The sequence below is a fragment of the Apus apus genome, chromosome 3 (assembly GCF_020740795.1).
Source record: "Apus apus isolate bApuApu2 chromosome 3, bApuApu2.pri.cur, whole genome shotgun sequence".
NCBI lineage: Eukaryota > Metazoa > Chordata > Aves > Apodiformes > Apodidae > Apus > Apus apus.
Window position 1 is genome coordinate 84,434,020 of NC_067284.1, and position 20,168 is coordinate 84,454,187.

The following is a 20,168-nucleotide window of genomic DNA, read 5'->3' on the forward strand; positions in this document are numbered from 1 at the left end:
ACCTGAATTATGTCCTTCACAAAGCAACTGAAGGAAGCGGAAGAGGTCACAGGTGAACTCATCATCCTGCATCACCTTTTCTCCTGTAGAAAGGCCAGATAGAAGCAGATTATCACAGGCTGCCAAGTACGACCCCAGGACCCCTGAAGTAAATCTCCATATTTAATTTTAAGAAACAGAGGAGGAGAGAGAAAATGTATAACCACCAATCTATCTGAAGCACATATGACTTGTGCTTGGCAGATAAGCTTGGTTTGAAAAAATAAACTATGAAAATTATTTTTTTATTTATAAATATGGCAGCATGAGCTTGGCAACATTTTACAAAGAATCCATTAGTTACATTCTATTTTGGCTTTGCTTGGCATGAATGCTGTATTACATACAAAGGTTAGGATTGGATTAACTTGGTTTCCATTCATCACAAAAAAGGTACTTCGAAATACAGAAAGAGATCTAATCAAACAGTAATGAAAATCTTCCCCCAAATAAACAATTCGATTTTAAACACTAAAATAACCCACAAAATCTACAGCTATGTACATTCTCAAGAATGATTTAAGATTAAATATCTGATAATTTAGTATCTGCTGCTGACACAAAATGGATACTAGGCAATTGTCTTCCTTGAATACATGAAGTAATAAACTTACGATGAACTAGGAAAAAATGCCAATGCACTTTACTGATTAGGCTCTTCTGTTCAATTTTTGGAAAATAGCTAATACCCAAATGTATAAAGTTTCAAATTATTTGCCTGATTCTTCACAGGAAACAGTTCACTAAAAAGCCCTCAACTTACATACCATTATTTCAGCTACATCAATACATACAGTTAACTTTGTACACTGACATGTGAAGAGGAGGAACAACCATTCACACAGGAGAACAATCATAACTGAGGAAAATACAGAACAGCTAATAAAATTACACAGGTGAGCAACACAATAGGTGTTCAAAACAATAAGGGCCACCTATTTAAAGTAAGAAAATTCCCATTTAGGACTTTACAAAAGCATTTGGAATGTGTATGGCAACAAAAAGGGAAGCCATAAAAACTGCTCTTTAAGAATATGCATCATTTGATTATGTGGCCAAGTGCAAGACAACAGAAGGAAAGGAGATAAATTGTAAGAAAACCACACAAGAATTTGGAAGATGGTTTTTGTAACGAGAAGATAGTTCAGGCTTTTATCTCAACTTCAAAATCCCACGTCTACAAAGACAGTATTTTTAGTGCGTGAACAGAAGGAACCTGAAGAGTGAGTAAATTAATTAAAATGTAAAAGAAAAAACCCATTTTTTTTTCAAAAAGGTTCCTGACAATAATAAATACTTCAGCAGTTACTGACATACTGTTTATATTGGTGGATAAATCTACTGTAAATGTCTACATTTACAAATTATTGAATTATTGTAATTACATTATTACATCTTAATTTTAAGCTGTATTTAGTATAATTTGGAATACATACAGTAATTAACATGGTGAGTAGTTTAACCTCACATAATGTCATGAAAGATTACAAGTTCAATCTAATGGATTTATCAGTCTATAGTCCATTTTGAAGGAAGAAGCTTCAGTACAGTGGTAGGATTTGGAAGCAAAAGTATTTTGAAAAATAATATTAATATTTTAAAGGAAAGAATTTCACACTTTCCTGTTGCCATCAAGACATACTGTTTGATATTAAGAGCACATATCACCAAAGTATAAGCCAACACATCTTCTTGTAACATAGGGAAAGATAAAATGCTCTTCCCTCTAATTCCAGACGTATTTAATTAATAAATAAAATAAATAAAATAAATTACTGTTTCTGTCAGTCCTGATTAATGTATACATACACTATACACCTGAAAAGACAAAAAAGCAAAATCAAGAGGCGTCTGGGCACTTAAAAGTGTATTATTTAACATGATATGCAGGTTTAGCCCTGTGAGATACTTTAGTATGTTGCTAATAAAAGGCCAGTGTAGAATATTCTGTAGGATTAGTCACTTCTTAAAAATTTAACTCAACTCTTCTCATGGTTGAAGTTACGGTTAGAGTCACATGCTTTGTTGATCTAGACAGGTATTTATATTTTGCAAAAATAAGCATTATAGAAAGCCAAATATTTGGTGGAGCCTTTTCCCTCACACATGCAATGCATATAGCTTGATTGCTGAGACGGCAATGATTTAAAAAATAACATAGAAGGAGAGTTGCTGCTTTATAGCGGTTGGAAAAATCAAGTCTATCAAGGGCCCAATCATGTATTTCTAGCATATCAAGCTATCACAGAATTGAAGTTGTTTGTATGATTAAAACTAAAAAAAAATAAGTTACAGTTAAATATTTTCTCACCTTTATTTTTCTTGCCTTCTTATCAAGTTAGATTTTTCAGAACAAAGAGTAAAACAAGTCTCAAGCTAAAATGATCATATAGGTTAGTTTATGAAGTAACCTTCTGGCTTTTAGTACACCCACTGGAATTTAGAAATTTTTATAAAATAAATTCCAATATTAATAATGGAAGGGTTTTTAAGGGTCTCTTAATTACCTCCATTGTAAAGAAACCACCAGATGAATACAAGCTATTGCAAAATTCTGCGAAATGAGGTTTTTATGTACATCATACTTCACATAAGCTGACAGGTGTATTCCTTTTGGAAATATTTTTATATATGTCAAAATGAAGAAAAAAACCCTATTCAAACAGCTTGGCCACACTAAGATTTAAAATAATCCTGGTTTTCAATTTGTGCAGCTGCTTAAAATCTTACTAAAATCAATGTTAGTATTCACAGGAATTTTAATTTTCAGATATTGCTTACTGACTGCAAGACGTGTCTCACTAGCAACTACAGAACTGAAGGGCAGATCCATTTCTCTCTATAAGATCTAAGAGAATAACCTTTGCTGCTGTGCACACAAATTCATGCCAGTACACACAAAGATTTGTTATATAATGTACTCAGAAACAAACACACTGCATATAGTATGACTTAGGTTGCCTCAAAACCATGGTCTTTAATTTCTATTGATATTATGTCTATTCTGGCATATATTTGAGTAGATGTTAAAATGCTGCCATTGCTCATACTGTATGTAAATGCATTGCTCATACTGTATGTAAATGATATGGCTAAGCACATGATGGCTTTATACCTGTATTTTTCATAAAAGTGGTAGCTGGTGTTTGTGATGTATAGGAACAGAACTATCATGTTTAGGAAATAAAAAATAGATTGGATGGAAAAAGAAATACACGGGTTTAAATGGCTGTTTCCTTGAAAGTGCATGTGTCCAAATTTAATAATTCTTTCTCTTTTTTTTTTTTTTTTTAATCCTCACCAAGAAAGATCTGACTTCTGTTATTACTTAGAAGCATGGATATGAAGTACACAAATTCTTTCAGCTTTCAGAAAGGAACAGGGCTCCTTTTAGATGGCTGTCAAGCAAGAACAAAGCTCTCCCTTTATAAACCAAGTGAATTTATTCTGTCAGAAGGCCCAGGCAATAGTGGATTAGATTGTGAGTGCTATATGCCTTTGACTTCTTCATAATCTGATTCAAATAAGAAAAGCACTTGTTTTCTCACAGAGAGAAGCATTACAAGCTCTCTGAACTGAAGTCACCTAAGTTCCCTTTTAAATGTAAACACTGATTCAAGTACAGTGATATAATGGTGGAAAACATCCCTGCAATATAGGCTACAGTGGATCATGCAGAATTTAAACATCCGCTGTGGGGGATGCTATGGGACTATGTTGGTGAAGAACAAAAGAATATTTATTCATTTTGCATTAACAGCTGAAAACAACCTTTACTATAACTGTTCATTCAATTACATGTACCATTCAGTCAGTTTAATAGAAAGACCTTCAAAATCTACTTTCAGATCCAATTTCATTTTAAAATTGTATTTTATTTAAACAATCCTTCTTAGAACTTGTGGAGAAGCAAAATAATGCCATCATACAACATTAGAAAATTAAAATATAAAAAATAAAAATAGAGCCTTCCTGACAAAAAGAGGAAAAAAAAAAAAATCTGAGTACAAACTTTACATCTTAATTTTTTTACTTCATATGACAAGTAAAACAAACCTCTCCAAAGGAGAAAAACATTGCACTTTCAAGATTTTTGTGACTTGCAGTGAAATAGCAGAGAGTTGGACGGGTAAATGAAAAATGAAAAAATATTGCAAGATAATAAGCATTTGGTTTTGAACTCTCCTTTTTTAAAAAGGAAACAGAACAATCAAAACAAAATACATACAGAAGAAACAACACTGAGGACATCACAAAAAAACCCAAACAATTAAGAAACACATTTGCTAAAGAACCATCAATGTTGTTACCAGTGGGGGTTCCAGGGTTTGGAAAGGGAAGGTAGTAGCAGTCAGAGGAATATCAGGACAAGGAGCTTATGATGTGGACAGCACAAAGAAACAGTTGGAATAGAGCAATAAATCTCACATCCATGTTGACTCAGTACAGGGCTTTCTGCCTATTGACAAGGTTGACATGGGACCAGAAGCAACATTTTTCCTGTCCTTGAGGAAAAGTTGACTATTACTGTAAGTGTCAACTGCAGTTTTACTTTGGCCAGAATAGTTTCAGGCTTACAGGCTGTAAACTCATTTGGATGACATGAGAAACAGGCTACAGTGCACATTTTACACCCCATCATTCCCTTGGGAATCAATAAAATCGTATTTAATTGAGGAGTAATTAATTACTTATAGGGTAAGTATCTCCCTCAGAAAAAGGAATAGGAGGAAACATTTCACATCTTTGGTACTTCCTTTGTAGTATTTACAGATGGTTATTCATAGGATTGCAAACAGACATAGGATTTAAGGTAGCCCATAAAATCTAGGATACTTTGAAACTGTTCACTACAGGAGTTTCCCCACAAACACACTGGCTGGGCTTTCATAATGCTGTCAGGTATTAATACCAGTACCTGTGCAGCTCTTGTGCAAACTACTTTTCAAGGAATTGAAAAAGGTGTGCTTTGTAATATTAGAATATTGTTCTTACTTGAAGGTAGCATAATATCAAGAATAATGTAACCCTGAAAAGGAAAAATACAGTGTTTTTTGCTTTAGCTTTTCTTTGTTCTGTTTTCTCGAATCTTCAGTAGCTGTATATTAATGCATAAAAAGGTGCTGTTAGCAAATATTATCCTTTTGTGTCAAGAAGTCTTTGACCTAGCATGATTATGATATCTTGACATTGCCGCAGCTCAGTAATGAAGAAAATGAAAACACATCACCCGAAGCATAGAATTTTGTTAACCCGCCAAATAAAAAAATCCCATGGAGAAAACAAATAAAAATCCAGATCACCCCCTCCTCAACATTTGGCTAATGAAAAGACATCTGCTGTGTTTGAGCTTGTTTGAGCTTATTGTTTCTGCTGGATGGAATACACATTTTGCATTTTAAATTCTCATTTCTGATGGTGACAGCAACAATCTCAAGGCAACTGCTCTTAAAAAGCTCGCTCATTACTTGAAGTAAAGAGCCTGTGAGGGGTAGGAATCTTAACACATCAAGTAGCTTTCAGAGCAAGGAAGAACCACCTGTGAACATTACTGATTCCTCTAAATTAGCAATGCACCACCTCTTTCTTGTATCAACTCCTGACTGCATTAGATAAACCTAGCCAGCGGCAAGTCTCTCCTTACTAACCACCCTCAAATCCTCACTGGATCCACCACTGATTTCCTGTGATTTCACAAATCAATGCAGCGATAAAGCCACATTCAGTACACAACAGAAATACTACAGGAGGACTATAGCACAAGGATTTGTGTATGTATAGATATACTTTTTTCTTCTCTTTTTTTTTTTTTTAACATTCATCCATTGCAAATACTGGGCTCACTATAATGAAACAAAATTAAAAAGAACAGAAAAAAAAAGTTTAAAAAAGCTTGCTGCTCTTACATCTGTGTGCCAGTTACTGTGCAAATCCTGAGAAAGGGAGGAAGAACAAAGGGGGGAAGTTGACACAAAACTCAAGAATTTTGGCATACACAATTACAATAATAACAGAAGAGAACCCAGTAGTTTAATAGTCTTCAAGGAAGAAAAAATTTAATGGTGTTCAGGAGCTGTACAGTGCTGACACAAAGCTAAGAACAGGAAAAATAAAGAATAGGCAGTTGTTTTTAATAATTACCACGCTCATGAGTGATGACTGAGGAAGGGAGGACAGGACAATTAGTTCAAAGAAAAAGAAACAGGGAAAAAAAAGAAAAAAAAAAGTTGAGAGTTGAGAAATTGTTTTTAGCAAATACAAAATACAGTTAGTATTTGTTTTCACAAAATTAGTTCTGTACTAAAAGAGAAATATCAAATGAACTGCAAATGAAAAAAAAAAAATTCCTCAAATGAGGAAGCACAAAAATACTCTAAAATAGGTAGAGTCAATTATGCAGCGTTTAAAGATTTATTTGTATTTGCATGCAAAATTTCTAGATACAGAGGCAGTGGTCAAAAGAAAAATAAGCCACTATCTTTACAGTCCATTTAAAAGTGCAACAATATGAATAACAAATTTAATTATTTACTAGTAGAAATGTTGTCCAAAAGAGTAAGACTTTGTGCAGAATAATCTTAAGTAACACACAAAGGCAACAACCAAAATTTTATATGCCAGATAGCTGAGCCAGTGCTCAGCGCACAACCTTAAGTCCAAATTTTAACCACATAAGTTCACTTTATTTTGCTTATTCATATAAATCTAGCAGGATTTGATCTATAACTTAAACTGTGGGAACACTTTTGGAGAAGCAGCCTTTATGATTGGTCTTTAATTCATTCAGTCAAATTTAATAGTTCATAATTTTGATTTGAGACAAGCAGTTCATTTTCAATAAATATGCCGCATAAAAGAACTACAGGCACAATAGCCAATGATATATGCAGTGTTGCAGGTATGAGTTATGAACTTCCAAATGCAATAATGATTACACAGTCAAGCTTTTTTACCTTGTTTTTAAGATAAAAACATGTTAAAAGATTAGGTCATGGTAAGGTTTAAACATAAAACGCACCGTAAAAAGTACTGAAAATAAGGGGAGAAAATGTGCTTTGGTAGCTCTATTAAGTCACGTAAAAAGGAACTTAATTTTTCCAGACAATCACAGTAAAGGAGTAATAGAACTTACGGTCAGACAGAAGAAAGGAATTGACAAGGAAATGAGAACACAGCGGGTAAAAAGCCAAATTGGTTCAAAGTAAAAACTCAAGTGAAAATTTTGTATTTTTTCCCCAAAGACAAACAGAAAAGCATTACTTCAAAGAAGTTTTCCCAGCAGGATTTTTTCCAAACAGCATATACAGTTTACTTGACCTCTAATATTTAAACTGATGGCTTACTATGTTTTCTGTTTTTCATTCCAGCCAAGACAGTTTTAAGAAATCAGGTGGGAATTCTAATTTTATGCTGAAACTTGGTAGGGACTTGTTTTTCATGCATAAATGCTGCTGTTTGTAACTAGAATCTGTTCTCAGTTTTACACGTAGTGTCTTCACTTCTTCAGAATGATCACTAAGGGTCCTCTCTGAGACCATGAGGTCTAATTTACTATTGACAAGCAAGCCTATTAAATATAAACCACTCATAGGAATAATATTTTAGCTTTAGCCTCTAGATATATATTGGCAGGGTTCTTTCAAATTCACCTTGTTTCTGCAAAATGTAAAACAAAAAAATGCACAGCTGATTTCTATCAAATTGATATTACCTGATCCCTCTTCAGTCACCATGCCAAGGCCTTCTGCTTTGTTCTGACGTTCAAATGCGTTTAGGTCAAGAACACTGCAATGAGAAAAATTATATTTGTTCTGTGATTAATTAAATACAAGTAATATTTTGTTTACATATATATTTATATACAGGAAATCAATGTAAACTGTCAAGAGGCATGAATGTACTAAAAGGTCACAGTACCTCCACAGTTTACTAAAACACAATGTTCCATTCCTTTTTCTGCCTTCTAAAAAGTCATTCTAAAAAGTATTTCTAACAACGTTGGGTTTCCTCCAAATCCTTATGATTACTTAACATTGATCATTACCCTGGTCTCTGCAGGATTACAGAATACCTCCAGACTTACGAGTTCATTCCTGAGGAATGCTCCTAACTATGTTGTTTTCTGGCATATCTCAAGAAAACACAAAAGCCATAAACACATGTGAAAAGAGCTCTTTTACCAAGGTAGATCCATATCATATGAAGATTTTCATGTCATGAGCATCACCTTGGCCTTTACCCCATATCTAGCAAATTACAGTCCCAGGTGCTGTTTGCAAAGAGTATGTAGAGGATCTTTCTAAAATGATAAATCCTGTGGAATAAAACCTAAATGCAATTTATTTATTTTTTTTAAAGTAGATATTCTCTTACCTACAGGACTGCATAAGACCAGCAAGGCTCTGAAAGAATCCCACATCCTTTTTATCCTTGAGGTAATCAAGCATTTTCTGCAGTAAACACAAATAATTTATGCAAAGAATAAAAATCTATTCTAGATTACTAGTGATGCTGGTGTTTTGAAATATCTCTAATATTTATAAATTAGATAAAAGGGTTTTGTAGAGAAAGATCCAGAGAACAAAAATAAAAAGAAACATTTCATACTCATGTCCTTTACAGAAAAGAAGGTAATTCATTTTGGATAGTCCTTCCTAAACCATGGAAAATAAAGATAGCAACTAAAGCCAACACAGCCATTTAGTGTTTAACACAAATACCATCTTGCCACTACCAGGTCACAAATCTGTATTGGCACTATCCTTTCAGCACCAGATTGTCACAATTTAAGTGTGCTTTAGATTATTTTAGCTCCAACAGCATGTTAGTAGTCATGTGAGTATTTTAAAATTTGTTTTAGGTTTACTGTCATGTGTAATTCCTTCTCTGATAATAGATTGTAACAACAACCCCATCAACAACTATACTAATCAAAGCAAAAATCTCCAGAGGATAATGATGATGACTTTTCAAAACCACTTCTGTACCTCTCCCCCCACCCATGCCATTCTTCCCAAGTAAGACTGAAGAACTGATCTTAGAACCTACAGGAAAATCAGAAAGGTGAGCATAACACCAGAGAAAATGGGTAAAACTGAGGCAACTGAAAAAATAGCAATTCTAGCTGTATCACTGATGCTTGTATTTTATAAGTATGCAATTTAGACTAGTAATATTAGTATTACCATAACCATGCTGCATTCTGAATTTTTAAATAGATTATAGAATCACAAGTTCAGATTAAATAACTATATGCAAATATGATTCTTTATTTTAGTAATTTAATATAATGACATCACAAAGAACTGACAACAGTTCTAGCGTATGCTGTTCTCCATATTTTGGGGTTGGTCTTGTCAATTTCTGGTAATTATAGCCTCTGAAAAGAATATTATTTTTGGCTGCATTCAGCTGCTTCACTTATTGTTTAACTTAGGACCTTAACTGTCCCCAGCTGTCTGTATTGTTAAAATTATCCTACAGCAATGAAGTAATGGTAGGTATGAAGCCTTCTGGACTCAGGAATCTTCACCTAGTACAGAGCACTGAATGTACTCTGGATCAGTCACTTCTCTTCAACACTGCAGAATACTTATGTTAACATATGTTAGCGTACCAAAGATGTCTGCTGCTCACCAAATCATCTTACTATCAATTATTAAATCAAGTCCAAGTTCTCTGCTTTCACCACCAAGATTCTCCATGGCACAAACTAAGGACTTTTGAAGTCGTGTAACTTTTTTGGTGAAGACTGTGGTCAGCAGTTTTACTCTACTGCCTACAGGACAGTGGCAATCTCCCAGGAAATCCTTCCCTCTCACAAAATTTCTCTAGAAGTCAATGATTAAACACAGAATTTCCCCCTTCCAGCTGAACTGCAGGACTTCCCGTTCTATTTTGTAGATTAATTCAATATATACAAAAGAGAAATATATACCTAGCAAACAAGGTAGTTTTGTACAATATTTTCTTCTGGGAATGAGAGTAAGAGGATAAACAGCACCTGACAAATAGTCACATGACATAGTACATTACCACAATGATAATGATCATAAAGATCTATACTGACTAAAATGGGTGAAAATAAATGAGTACCTTACCTGTTGAACAGTAGAATTTCCTCCATTTAAGATGGCAATTCCTAGCTTTAGGGTGGCTGCAACCATTGGCCCCATCTCACCTTAAAATTATTTTAGAATATACTTTTAAGTTATAAATAAAAGTAAGTACATCCAGTTAACTTATCCATACAAAGAGAGGCTTTTTTTTCTCTTGTAAAACAGATCTGTTTTTCTTTCATTATGTCTAGTGTGACTTTACATCCTTCTGAGTGTCTACAGACATACTGTAATGTATACAGAGCACACCAAAGAAAAAATGTATAAATGAGGAAGAAAGCAGCTCAATTAATATAAATTTTTCATTCACTTGGGCATGCAGTAGTTGATTTAAGGCTGGGTGCACAATTTTAAGCTGGCTTTTGAGTTTAGCAACATGTCTCCTGTGCAAGCCAGTCTAGATATTTTTTTTTCCTGTTTCTTCAGAAAATGAGTGATCCAAAGCATTTAGTTACAGTAAATGAAATTTGTAAACAGTAATTTTTAAAACATATCTACTGTAGAAAGAAATCACAAAATAATGAAAGCATCAAACCTTAGAGTAAGATGGTGTCTAAGGGACAAAAAGCATCATTTACACTTCTGAAATGTTTTATCAAAGTACAACAGTATATATTTGGAGAGTTGGGGGTGGGAGAGAAGAACCAAAGTCTACATCTACTTCAGAACTGTACACATTCCAGAATTTGGAAGACATTTTGTCATTGCATACTGCATAAAGTTTTTCACAATTCTTCTCAATTACCACTAGAAAAACTACTATTATTATAAATAATAATGACAACAACAACCACCACCACCTCATTAGAGTTATTCATTATACTTCTCTGGATTAGCTGTCAATAATTTTAGAAACTTTGGGTGCATTTTGAAAGCAAACTTCAGTGCCAAACATCTGCAAGTTTTGCCCAATAGGAATTAAAATAATACCAAAGATAATTAGAAATAAGGTTTAAGATGTAATCTACACAACAAAACATTACCTTTACTAGCACTGATTGTCTGCAGTACCATCTCAGCAGCACCTCGATCATGTAGTCTGGCTTGTTGATACAGAAGCTTTTGCTTTTCCATTTCTTTTTCCTGAATAAAAATTCCAGTCATTTAAGATGAGGATTTCAGTTACTATCAATTCTCCACAGGTTTTTTATTTTCTCTTAGTATATGGGCTCTATGGCAACATCATGGACCATTTTAATACATACAATGCTACTGAACAGATATTTAACATGTTCAAGTAATATTCACCCTTTGGCATTTTTCTTTGGTATGCTTTTAGCAGTTTATCTGAAAAGAGTAATCTCAATTGTAAATCTTTAGGTTAGTTCAAAGCCCAAGTTCATTATATGTACTGCATATATTAAACTTGCACTTTTGTGCTGTATTTTTGTGCAACAGTTCATACTCTTAATAATCTTCTACAGTGTTACCATAACTTCATACTGCTCAGTATGTGACACTTGAGTTCCAAGTTGTTGCTAAATACCAGAGAAACAGAAGCATCTCAGAATTTTTTCAAAACATATCATTATATTACGACATAAATTTCCCACCCTACCAACAGAATATTTGATAGAATACACTGTGCTTTTATATTTTGCATTATCTAGCGGCAACAAACAATACTGCATGGCGTTGCTTGAGCAATGGTGAAGTTTGTTTTTTATAATTTTAACTACTACTGAAAACATAAAGAACATAAAGAGCAAACATAAAGGCACAGTTAATTCCAGATGAGTTTGAACTTTCACCAAGTTAATTGAAGTTTGCTGGAGAATTAAGGGTGACTAAGCAGTATAAGTTGCAAAATGGAAGTTGCATAGAGCCCTATGACAGCGAGTCCATCGGATGGTGTGGTAAAAAGCTTACTCAAAAGGAACATGACACAACTAGTTAGTATCATGTCCAAAAACACAACGCCCAAAACATGTATGACCTAAAAGCAGGAACAGCTGCAGCAGAAGTAGCCAGAATGACAGCTTTGCTGCCATAAACTTTCCATCCAAGTTACAGAAAAAAGATATTGGAAGATGGAAGAGGTTTAAAAAATGAAGGCTTGCTAAATAGAGGGTATGAATAATAAATTAAAAAGAAGAGGTAAAAAATAGAGATATGTTCAAATGAATGAAAAATAAACCTTTAACTCAAAAGCAAACCAACACAGACATTTATGCTGTTACCAGAGAGTTCTCGCCGAGGCTGGCAAATTTGTTTCTTAAATCTTTGATAATATCGTGCTGCGGAAACAAAATTCATCAGGGTTTTTTTTTTCACACTATTAGCTCTCCTGTGGTTAAATTGTATCTTTCTTTTTTCTTTAAATTATGTGACAGATCTAGATGGAGGCACAAAAAGGGAAAAAAAAAAAAAAAATGGCAGCTTTGCTTCATATTTAGCCATGCTAAGGTTTGAAAGTTTTGCCTTCATGTTTAAACCTCTTCCTGGGAGTTCAACAAAAACAAAACAGAAACATACGCATACGCGCACACACACACACACACCATACACACAAACCATCAGAAAATCATGACAACACAGATTTAATACAGTTACAATAAAATATTTTTATTTGCTTCAAATGCCACTGAAGATTCATCAGTGTTTCTTTCTTTTCTTTTTTTTTTTTTTTAATATATATATTTCCTATTTCTATTTACTCTTAGATTTAGACTCAACAATCTTTCATTTTTCTTCCTTGGCAAGATTTATTATTCACAAGCCTAATGTAAGCTAAACTAATTTAATTACATATATATATTTTTTTATTATTTTTTTTTGTAAGTTTATAAGAATGCTTATAGTGACGGTGCATCTGCATAATCTCCAGACTAAAAGAATAGGTATGGCACAATAGAAGGCCAGTAGAAACAGGCATTGCTGTCTAGGTAACTAGTAATTAAGGAGACACAAAGAAACAAACAAAAAAACCTTCAATAATCCACCACCAAAAAAAAAATAATCCAGCAAAACCAAACATTTATTTCCTTTGAGGATAACCCCAAAAGATCATTCTTCCTTCTTCAGCTTGACAATACTTTTACACTGTTGCTTTCTCCATGCAATATTAATACATACATATGCGTGTGATGGCAGTACTTGTATAAAGTGGGCCACCCACCACATACAAAGTATACAAAATTAATAGAGCTGCTGGGTGGTCAAGGTATCCGCATTTCTCTAAGATGTGCTTACTGCTAATACTGTTATCTATGCTACTAGCACAGTTTTTTTGCACATTATTATGCTTGCTAGTTGATGTCAAGAACACTATGAGACTAATTAGCCAGTAGTTTGGATTTTCTGTCATTCACAAAACCATCACTACAACAGCAAAAATATTTCATACTAAATGAAACATTAAAGAGAATTCTAATAACAATTAGGGAAAACAAAACCATACACACACACACAAACAAAAACAACAACAAAAACCAAATAAAAACCCACAAAACCAAACAAACCCACAAAAAAACAACCAAACAAAAAACACAAAAACCACAAACATACACAAAAAATAACCTCACAGAAAACCAAGTCTATTTGGTCGTGGGTATTTTCCATTTATATGGGAAAAAATTGGCCACTTAAAAATTTACGTAGATGGATTCGCACATTATAGACTTTCTCCAGCAACTTACCAATCCAAGGAAACTTTTTCATCATACTCTTTGAAAGCCAAGACTCAAATATTTTCTGCTTGATTCTATTTGTTTTTTTTTTGTCTTTTAAATTATTAAAAGCAGCCATATGACAAAAAACCCACATGCTTGGCAAAACCACAAGTTTTGGCTTGAATTTGTAGGCAACAAACTTGCAAAAGCTAATTAGGAGCTCTAAGTGACATGTGCACCACTGAAATTCTTTATTTTCTTGTAAACTATACAAAGAATTATTCTTGGAGCTTCCCTTGGAGCTAAACCATACAGAGAGGCTTGTTTGCTGCTACCACTAAGCTTGCAGCCACAAAGTGCAGGTGTTTGATCCTACTTCTACTGAGCATTCGTTCTGAGTAAGCAAATAGAGGGAAATGGAAGAAATTACTTTTGACTCTACTGTTCTAAAATGAGTGCTTCTCCTTTGAATTGTATTCATATTTTACATTTTTCCAGACTCCTGTTTTGTCCTCTGAATAAATCCTTCTAGACAGGTCTTACACTGGCAAAACATCTTTTAATTTCAGTGTAAGGCATATATGAGTACAGGCTATGTATTAAAATACATCAAGTACTCAAGAAGAATTTTGTATATTTTATTAAGCTTATATTATATTAAGCATTTTAGCTTAAAACATGCTGGTTTACGCTCCAGAAAGTTGAATTTTCCTAAAACACTAATTTTGGATTTCATCAGCTCTAAAAAGAGTACGTATACACAAAATGAAAACATACTGCATTATAATTCCTGAAGATTAAATATGTAAGATTTGAAGAGTGTTACAGAAGTTCATTTTATCAAATATGCTTTCCATATTACTTACATAATTGTTTCGGTCTTTGCAATTTCTCATTCATATTTCTGCTTCTGCTGAAAGTCTCAAACCTCAAAAGATTTTTTTTCTAGTTGAAAAGTAGTTTTTAACTAGTTGATGTAATAACCATTATTATCTCTCCATGAGTTGAAGTTTCCTTTCTATATTGAAACCTGTCATTATCCAGATTATCATACAACAAAAGGAATTCTTTAAATAATCCACAAGGGCATAACATGAGGATTCCTTTAGCAATGTTATATTTCACATTTTCTAGCATTTGAATAATCTGTATTAAAAATGTTGTTATATTACAAATATATTTTCTTCATAAAATATATAGTTATAAACCAAACAAAACCCCATATACTAAACTAAATAAAATACCACTCTGTGTTAAAGTAGCATTACATCTGAGGTACCAATTCACAAAAATAAATATATTCTGAAATAAAACCTTCACTGCACTTTTTATTTTGTTTCATTTAAAATGATTCCATTTCAGCTTGCAGCAACATCTATACTGTTGTCACCATATCTGTTCTGTCATTCCTTTGTATCTTCTGATCTGGCAAGGAAGTTAGGTTTGTTTCCTATATACTGCCTCCATATTCTTGCCATATTGATGAGGTCACTTAACACATTCATTTCTATTCAAGTAGATAAGAATTGACAAAGTACTGAGTCTCTAATTCTCTATAGGAATAATAAAAAGAAAGGGTAATGTACTGTTTAGAAGATTCCACTATGACTGGAACTGAGCAGAAAATCTTATGCACAGTAAGAAGCTTAGTAAGATTATTGTATCACTACTGCACTATAAACAAGCAAAGAACATGATAGCTATAAATGGTCACTTAATCACTGAAATGTATTTGCTCTTCAAAGTACACCACTCCTTTACCCAAGGAATGCCAAAGCACCGCCTTACATGGATCTCAATCAGTTCTGTTGTGCTACAGCAGTGAAGCTCAGAGTACCAGCGGGTCTTGGCATTGAAAGACAGGGCAGATGGATGTCTGGGAGCACTCTTGAAAAGTACCACATTAATGCTGCTATAAGAAGCAGAAACAATGTACAGAGAAGAGATGCTGATAAACACAGAAGATGGGAAGCTGCCAGAGGATGCAACAGAAGATCTTAATAGCCCTAAATCAGTATTTATTACTAAGCCCCTGAACTGAAACCCAGAGAAAAGAATGGGTATACTACTCACTTTGTAGAAGAGATTCATTACAAGACTTTTGCTGCACATTTCCCACAGTCAATTCATACAGCCAAAAACACCCTTGACAGATAGGCAAGAAACAGAAACAGTTCAACAGCTAAGAATATATTAATACAACTGACCCTATGTTATTGTGGGGAATCAAAACACTACAAACAAGTATGAATAAAAGAAAAGTGAAGGGCTGATCATCTATGAGCAGACATCATAAATTCTCTAACTGGATTCAAGCAGAGATTTGCGATTTATGTAGCAGATGTAGTTTATTCTGAGAAGAGTAAAGGGAAGCTGTCCAGTTGTGTAGGCATTGGGTCCAAAAGGCCAAGGCACAGCTGGGACTGAATTCAGCAAGGGATGCAAAGAATAATAAGAAAAGTTTCTACAGGTACATCAGCCAGAAAATGAAGGTCAAAGAAAGTATACCTCCCCTGATGAGCAAAACTGGCAAACTGTTAACAATGGATGAGAAGGCTGAAGTACACAACCATTTTTTTGCCTCAGTCTTGACTGGAAACCTCTCTTCCCACATCCCTCAAGCAGATGGACTGCACAATGGGGACTGAGGGAGCAAAGTTCCTCCCACTGTAAGAGAAGATCAGTTTCGGGATCACCTGAGGAACCTGAACATACATAAGTCTATGGGACTGGACGAGATGAAACCCAGAGTCCTGAAGGAATTGGCTAATGCAGCTGCCAGGCCACTCTGTGTGTTGCCTGAAAATTCATGGCAGTCAGGTTAAGCCCCTGGTGACTGGAAAAAGAGAAACATTGCACCCATTTTTTAAAAGGGTAGAAAGGAGGACCTTGTGAACCACTGACCTGTCAATCTCACATCTGTGCCTGGAAGATCATGGAACAAATTCTCCTAGAAGCTATGCTAAGGCATGGGGAGGACAGGGAGGTGATCTGAGACAGCCTGCATGGCTTCACAAAGCCTGACCAACCTAGAGGCCTTCTATGATGGAGTGACTACATCAGTGGACAAGGGAAGAGCTACAGATTTTGTCTGTCTGGACTTCTGTAAAGTCTTTGATGCAGTCCCCAAGAACATCCTTCTCTCTAAAATTGAGAGATATGGATTTGATGGCTGGACTGGTAGGTGGATGATGAATTGGTTTGATGATTGTATCCAGAGGGTAGCAGTCAATAGCTCAATGTCCAGGTAGAGACAGGTGACAAGTGGTGTCCATACTGGGACCAGTACTATTTAATATCTTCACCAACAACATAGACAGTGGGATCAAGTGAAGCCTCAGCAGGTTTGCAGACAACACCAAGATGAGTGGTGCGAGTGACATACCTGAGGGACCGTATACCACCCAGAGAGACCTGGACAAGAAGTGGACCTCTGTTAAACTTTTGAGGTTCAACAAGATCAAGTGCAAGGTCCTATATATGGGTCAGGACAACCCCTGGTGTCACTACAGGCTGGAGGATAAAGGGATTGAGAGCAGCCCTGCAGACAAGGACTTGGGGGTACTGGTGGCAACAAGCTGGATATGAGTGGGCAATGTGCACTTGCATCTCAGAAAACCAACCATATCCTGGGCTGCATCAAAAGAAGCATGGCCAAGAGAGGTGGTTCCACCCCACTACTCTGCTCTTATGAGACCCCAACTAGAATACTGTTTCCAATTCTGGAGCCCTCAGCACAGGAAAGACATGGACCTGCTGGAAAGGGTCCAGAAGGGGGCCATAAAAATTATAAGAGGGTTGGAGTACCTCTCTTATGAGGAAAGGCTGAGAGAGTAGGGGTTGTTCAGTCTGGATAAAAGAAGGCTAGGAAGACAACTTATTGTGGTCTTTCAATACTTAAAAGGGGCCTGTTAGGAAAGATTTGGACAAATTTTTTAGTAGGGCCTGTTGCAATAAGACAGGGGGTAATGGTTTTAAACTGAAAGAAGGCAGATTTAGACTAGATGCAAAGCAAACATTTTTTACAATGAGGGTGGGAAATACTGGACCATATTGCCCCAAGACATGGTAGGTACCCTAACCCTGGGAACATTCAAGCAGGGCATTGAGCAACCTGATCTAGTTGAAAATGCCCCTGTTCACTGCAGGGGGGTTTGACTAGGTGACCTTTAAAAGTCTCTTCCAACACAAACTATTGTATGATTCTACGTATAAATAACTGTGACTTTAGGGATATATGGTGTTTGTCTTGAACAATCCTAGAGATTATGGTGTTTGTCTGGAGACATCCAAGAGATAAGCAGTGATTAACAAAGAGATGTCTGGCAACCCACCAAACTGGTTTTACTCAACTGATAATGGCAAGACCCCCTGTGATGTGGCAAATGCTGAAGGGCAAACTGTGAGTTTGGTGTAAGATGTCCTGAGATTGCAGACAGAAGAGGCACACAATTGGTGCCACATCTAGCACTGAGCAAGGACATCCCATGATAACCAGGGCCTAAATTAATCAAGGGGCTCAGAGTGTTTTCATGTAAATCACCAACCTGGCAGAAAAGACTTAAAGTCTATACAAATAACTGGACCAAAGAAATGCAGAAGGTGATAAAGAATTTTCACTGCAAATGTGGAATAGTGATTGGGTAACTGGTGTAGCACCTGCTAAGATCAGACCACCCTCCCCCTTCTGCTACCAACAGGACGTGTCACTGGGGCTGGTTGGTGATTTTCCTTTAACTCTTTATTTCCTAACCTGATCTTTCTCTTCTGTAGTTTAGGGTTAGTTATCCTATCTATTAGAAGCTTATGACAAATATATAGTTATAACTCTTACCAGCTGATCTGTACCTAAATAAAAGCCTATTTGTGCACCTGATATTGTATTATCTTTATTTTGCCCTGGTGGGATCCCAAAGAATCTCCACACATCCAACTATCGGATTGTGACAATAACTTATCCTGTAGTTGCGCAGAGTGAAAACACGTATTAGATTGCATCTATTCCATTATGGGTAGGAAAAGCTAATGAGAAGCCCAGCTTTGCACCTTAAATTCCTAAGAATTTTTACATTGATCATGGACTTTTACCTAGTATTTATTATTCTTTAATAAAAATAGTAATTTATTGTATCTAGTCACTCTATGCAGGCTTTCCGACAGTGAGAGATATGAGACATCTCTGATGGGCTACAGCCTTAAAGAATTGCTTTGTTTGCACATACTGAAACTTGCAAGTCTTTTAATGCCCAAAATAAGTGACAGCACAATAATAATTTTGACAAAAATCTAGGGAATACAAAAGTCTATCAACAAAGTTGCTATCATTAAGAGGGATGAAGAAAACTTACACAGGAAGCTCTATCTCCCCCATTTATTTTTGTCCCATGAAGAGGCAATTAATACCCATTCATTTAAAAAAGATGAGCCACGTTTTTATTCCATTTTTTAAGTTCCCATCCTACACCTGTTTAGAGCACATTAATATGCAGCAAACCAGTAGTCAGTGATTCAAATGCAGAAACCTATTAGCAACTACTTGATTCTATCAGATAGAATCAAGGAGGACAATGAAACCAACTCTAAAAGGAGTAAGTTGAGAGTCTGTTCAATCTGATAGAAAGTTAACTTAGAGACATAGGACAAGGAGCAAAGATAATAATGGTCATGATGATGATGATTCAAAGCAAATACTAGCAGGCAAATGCAGACAGGCACATAGTAATGCACATACAAGCTGCTTTCTACTGCCCACACAATGACCCCAATACAGGTTATTTGTACAAAATGAGACTATGTTACATGAGATATGGACATGAAAATTGCATCTAAAATACACATTCTAAGCTTGCCTGAAGGTCTCTCTTGCTCTGCCTGTGAAAAGATTCAGGACTTCAAACATCACAAATTTTTTAAGTCTGAACAAGCAGTAGAGTTTTATTCCCATACAAACTGAACAGCCATGCAAACAGAGCATGGAATAAAAATCTGCCTTCAACATTGAAGTTTGAGACAAGTAGACTGACAGTCAGAAATAAACACACAAATGTACACACACACACAAATCTGTTATATACGGTCTTATATCTTTACAAGGGTTTCCTGTAATGTATGAAGGAAGCAAAGATGATTTATTGTTGTGGGTTTTTTTTCCTTTTAAAATACTTCTCAGTAAGCAAGGCAGAAATTTTTCAGTGGAACATATAGCATTTAGTGTACAGTAGCCAGCTAGGCAGAATGATATACATATGGTATTTGAATAGCTGGATTAATGGAAGAAACAAAGAAGAAATTACACCATTAGGTTGCTTATATACTTTCTTGGGGATTTTGTAACATGTATTTTGTATTTGTGGCAATTACAATACTTTTAAAATAACTTTTTGTGAGTATGTGTGAGGGC

General features: G+C 35.1%; 1 protein-coding gene across 1 annotated transcript in view; it reads right to left on the reverse strand.

Moving 5' to 3' along the window:
* The window catches only part of RYR2 (ryanodine receptor 2), a 375,829-nt gene that overhangs the window by 32,091 nt on the left and 323,570 nt on the right, over nt 1–20,168 (reverse strand). Inside the window, exons 82-87 of the mRNA XM_051615046.1 lie at nt 12,338–12,394; nt 11,141–11,240; nt 10,140–10,219; nt 8,413–8,489; nt 7,751–7,824; nt 3–83 (exon numbers count right to left, since the gene is read on the reverse strand). Coding sequence (XP_051471006.1) covers nt 3–83; nt 7,751–7,824; nt 8,413–8,489; nt 10,140–10,219; nt 11,141–11,240; nt 12,338–12,394 — 469 coding nt within the window. The remainder of the gene's footprint in view (nt 1–2; nt 84–7,750; nt 7,825–8,412; nt 8,490–10,139; nt 10,220–11,140; nt 11,241–12,337; nt 12,395–20,168) is intronic.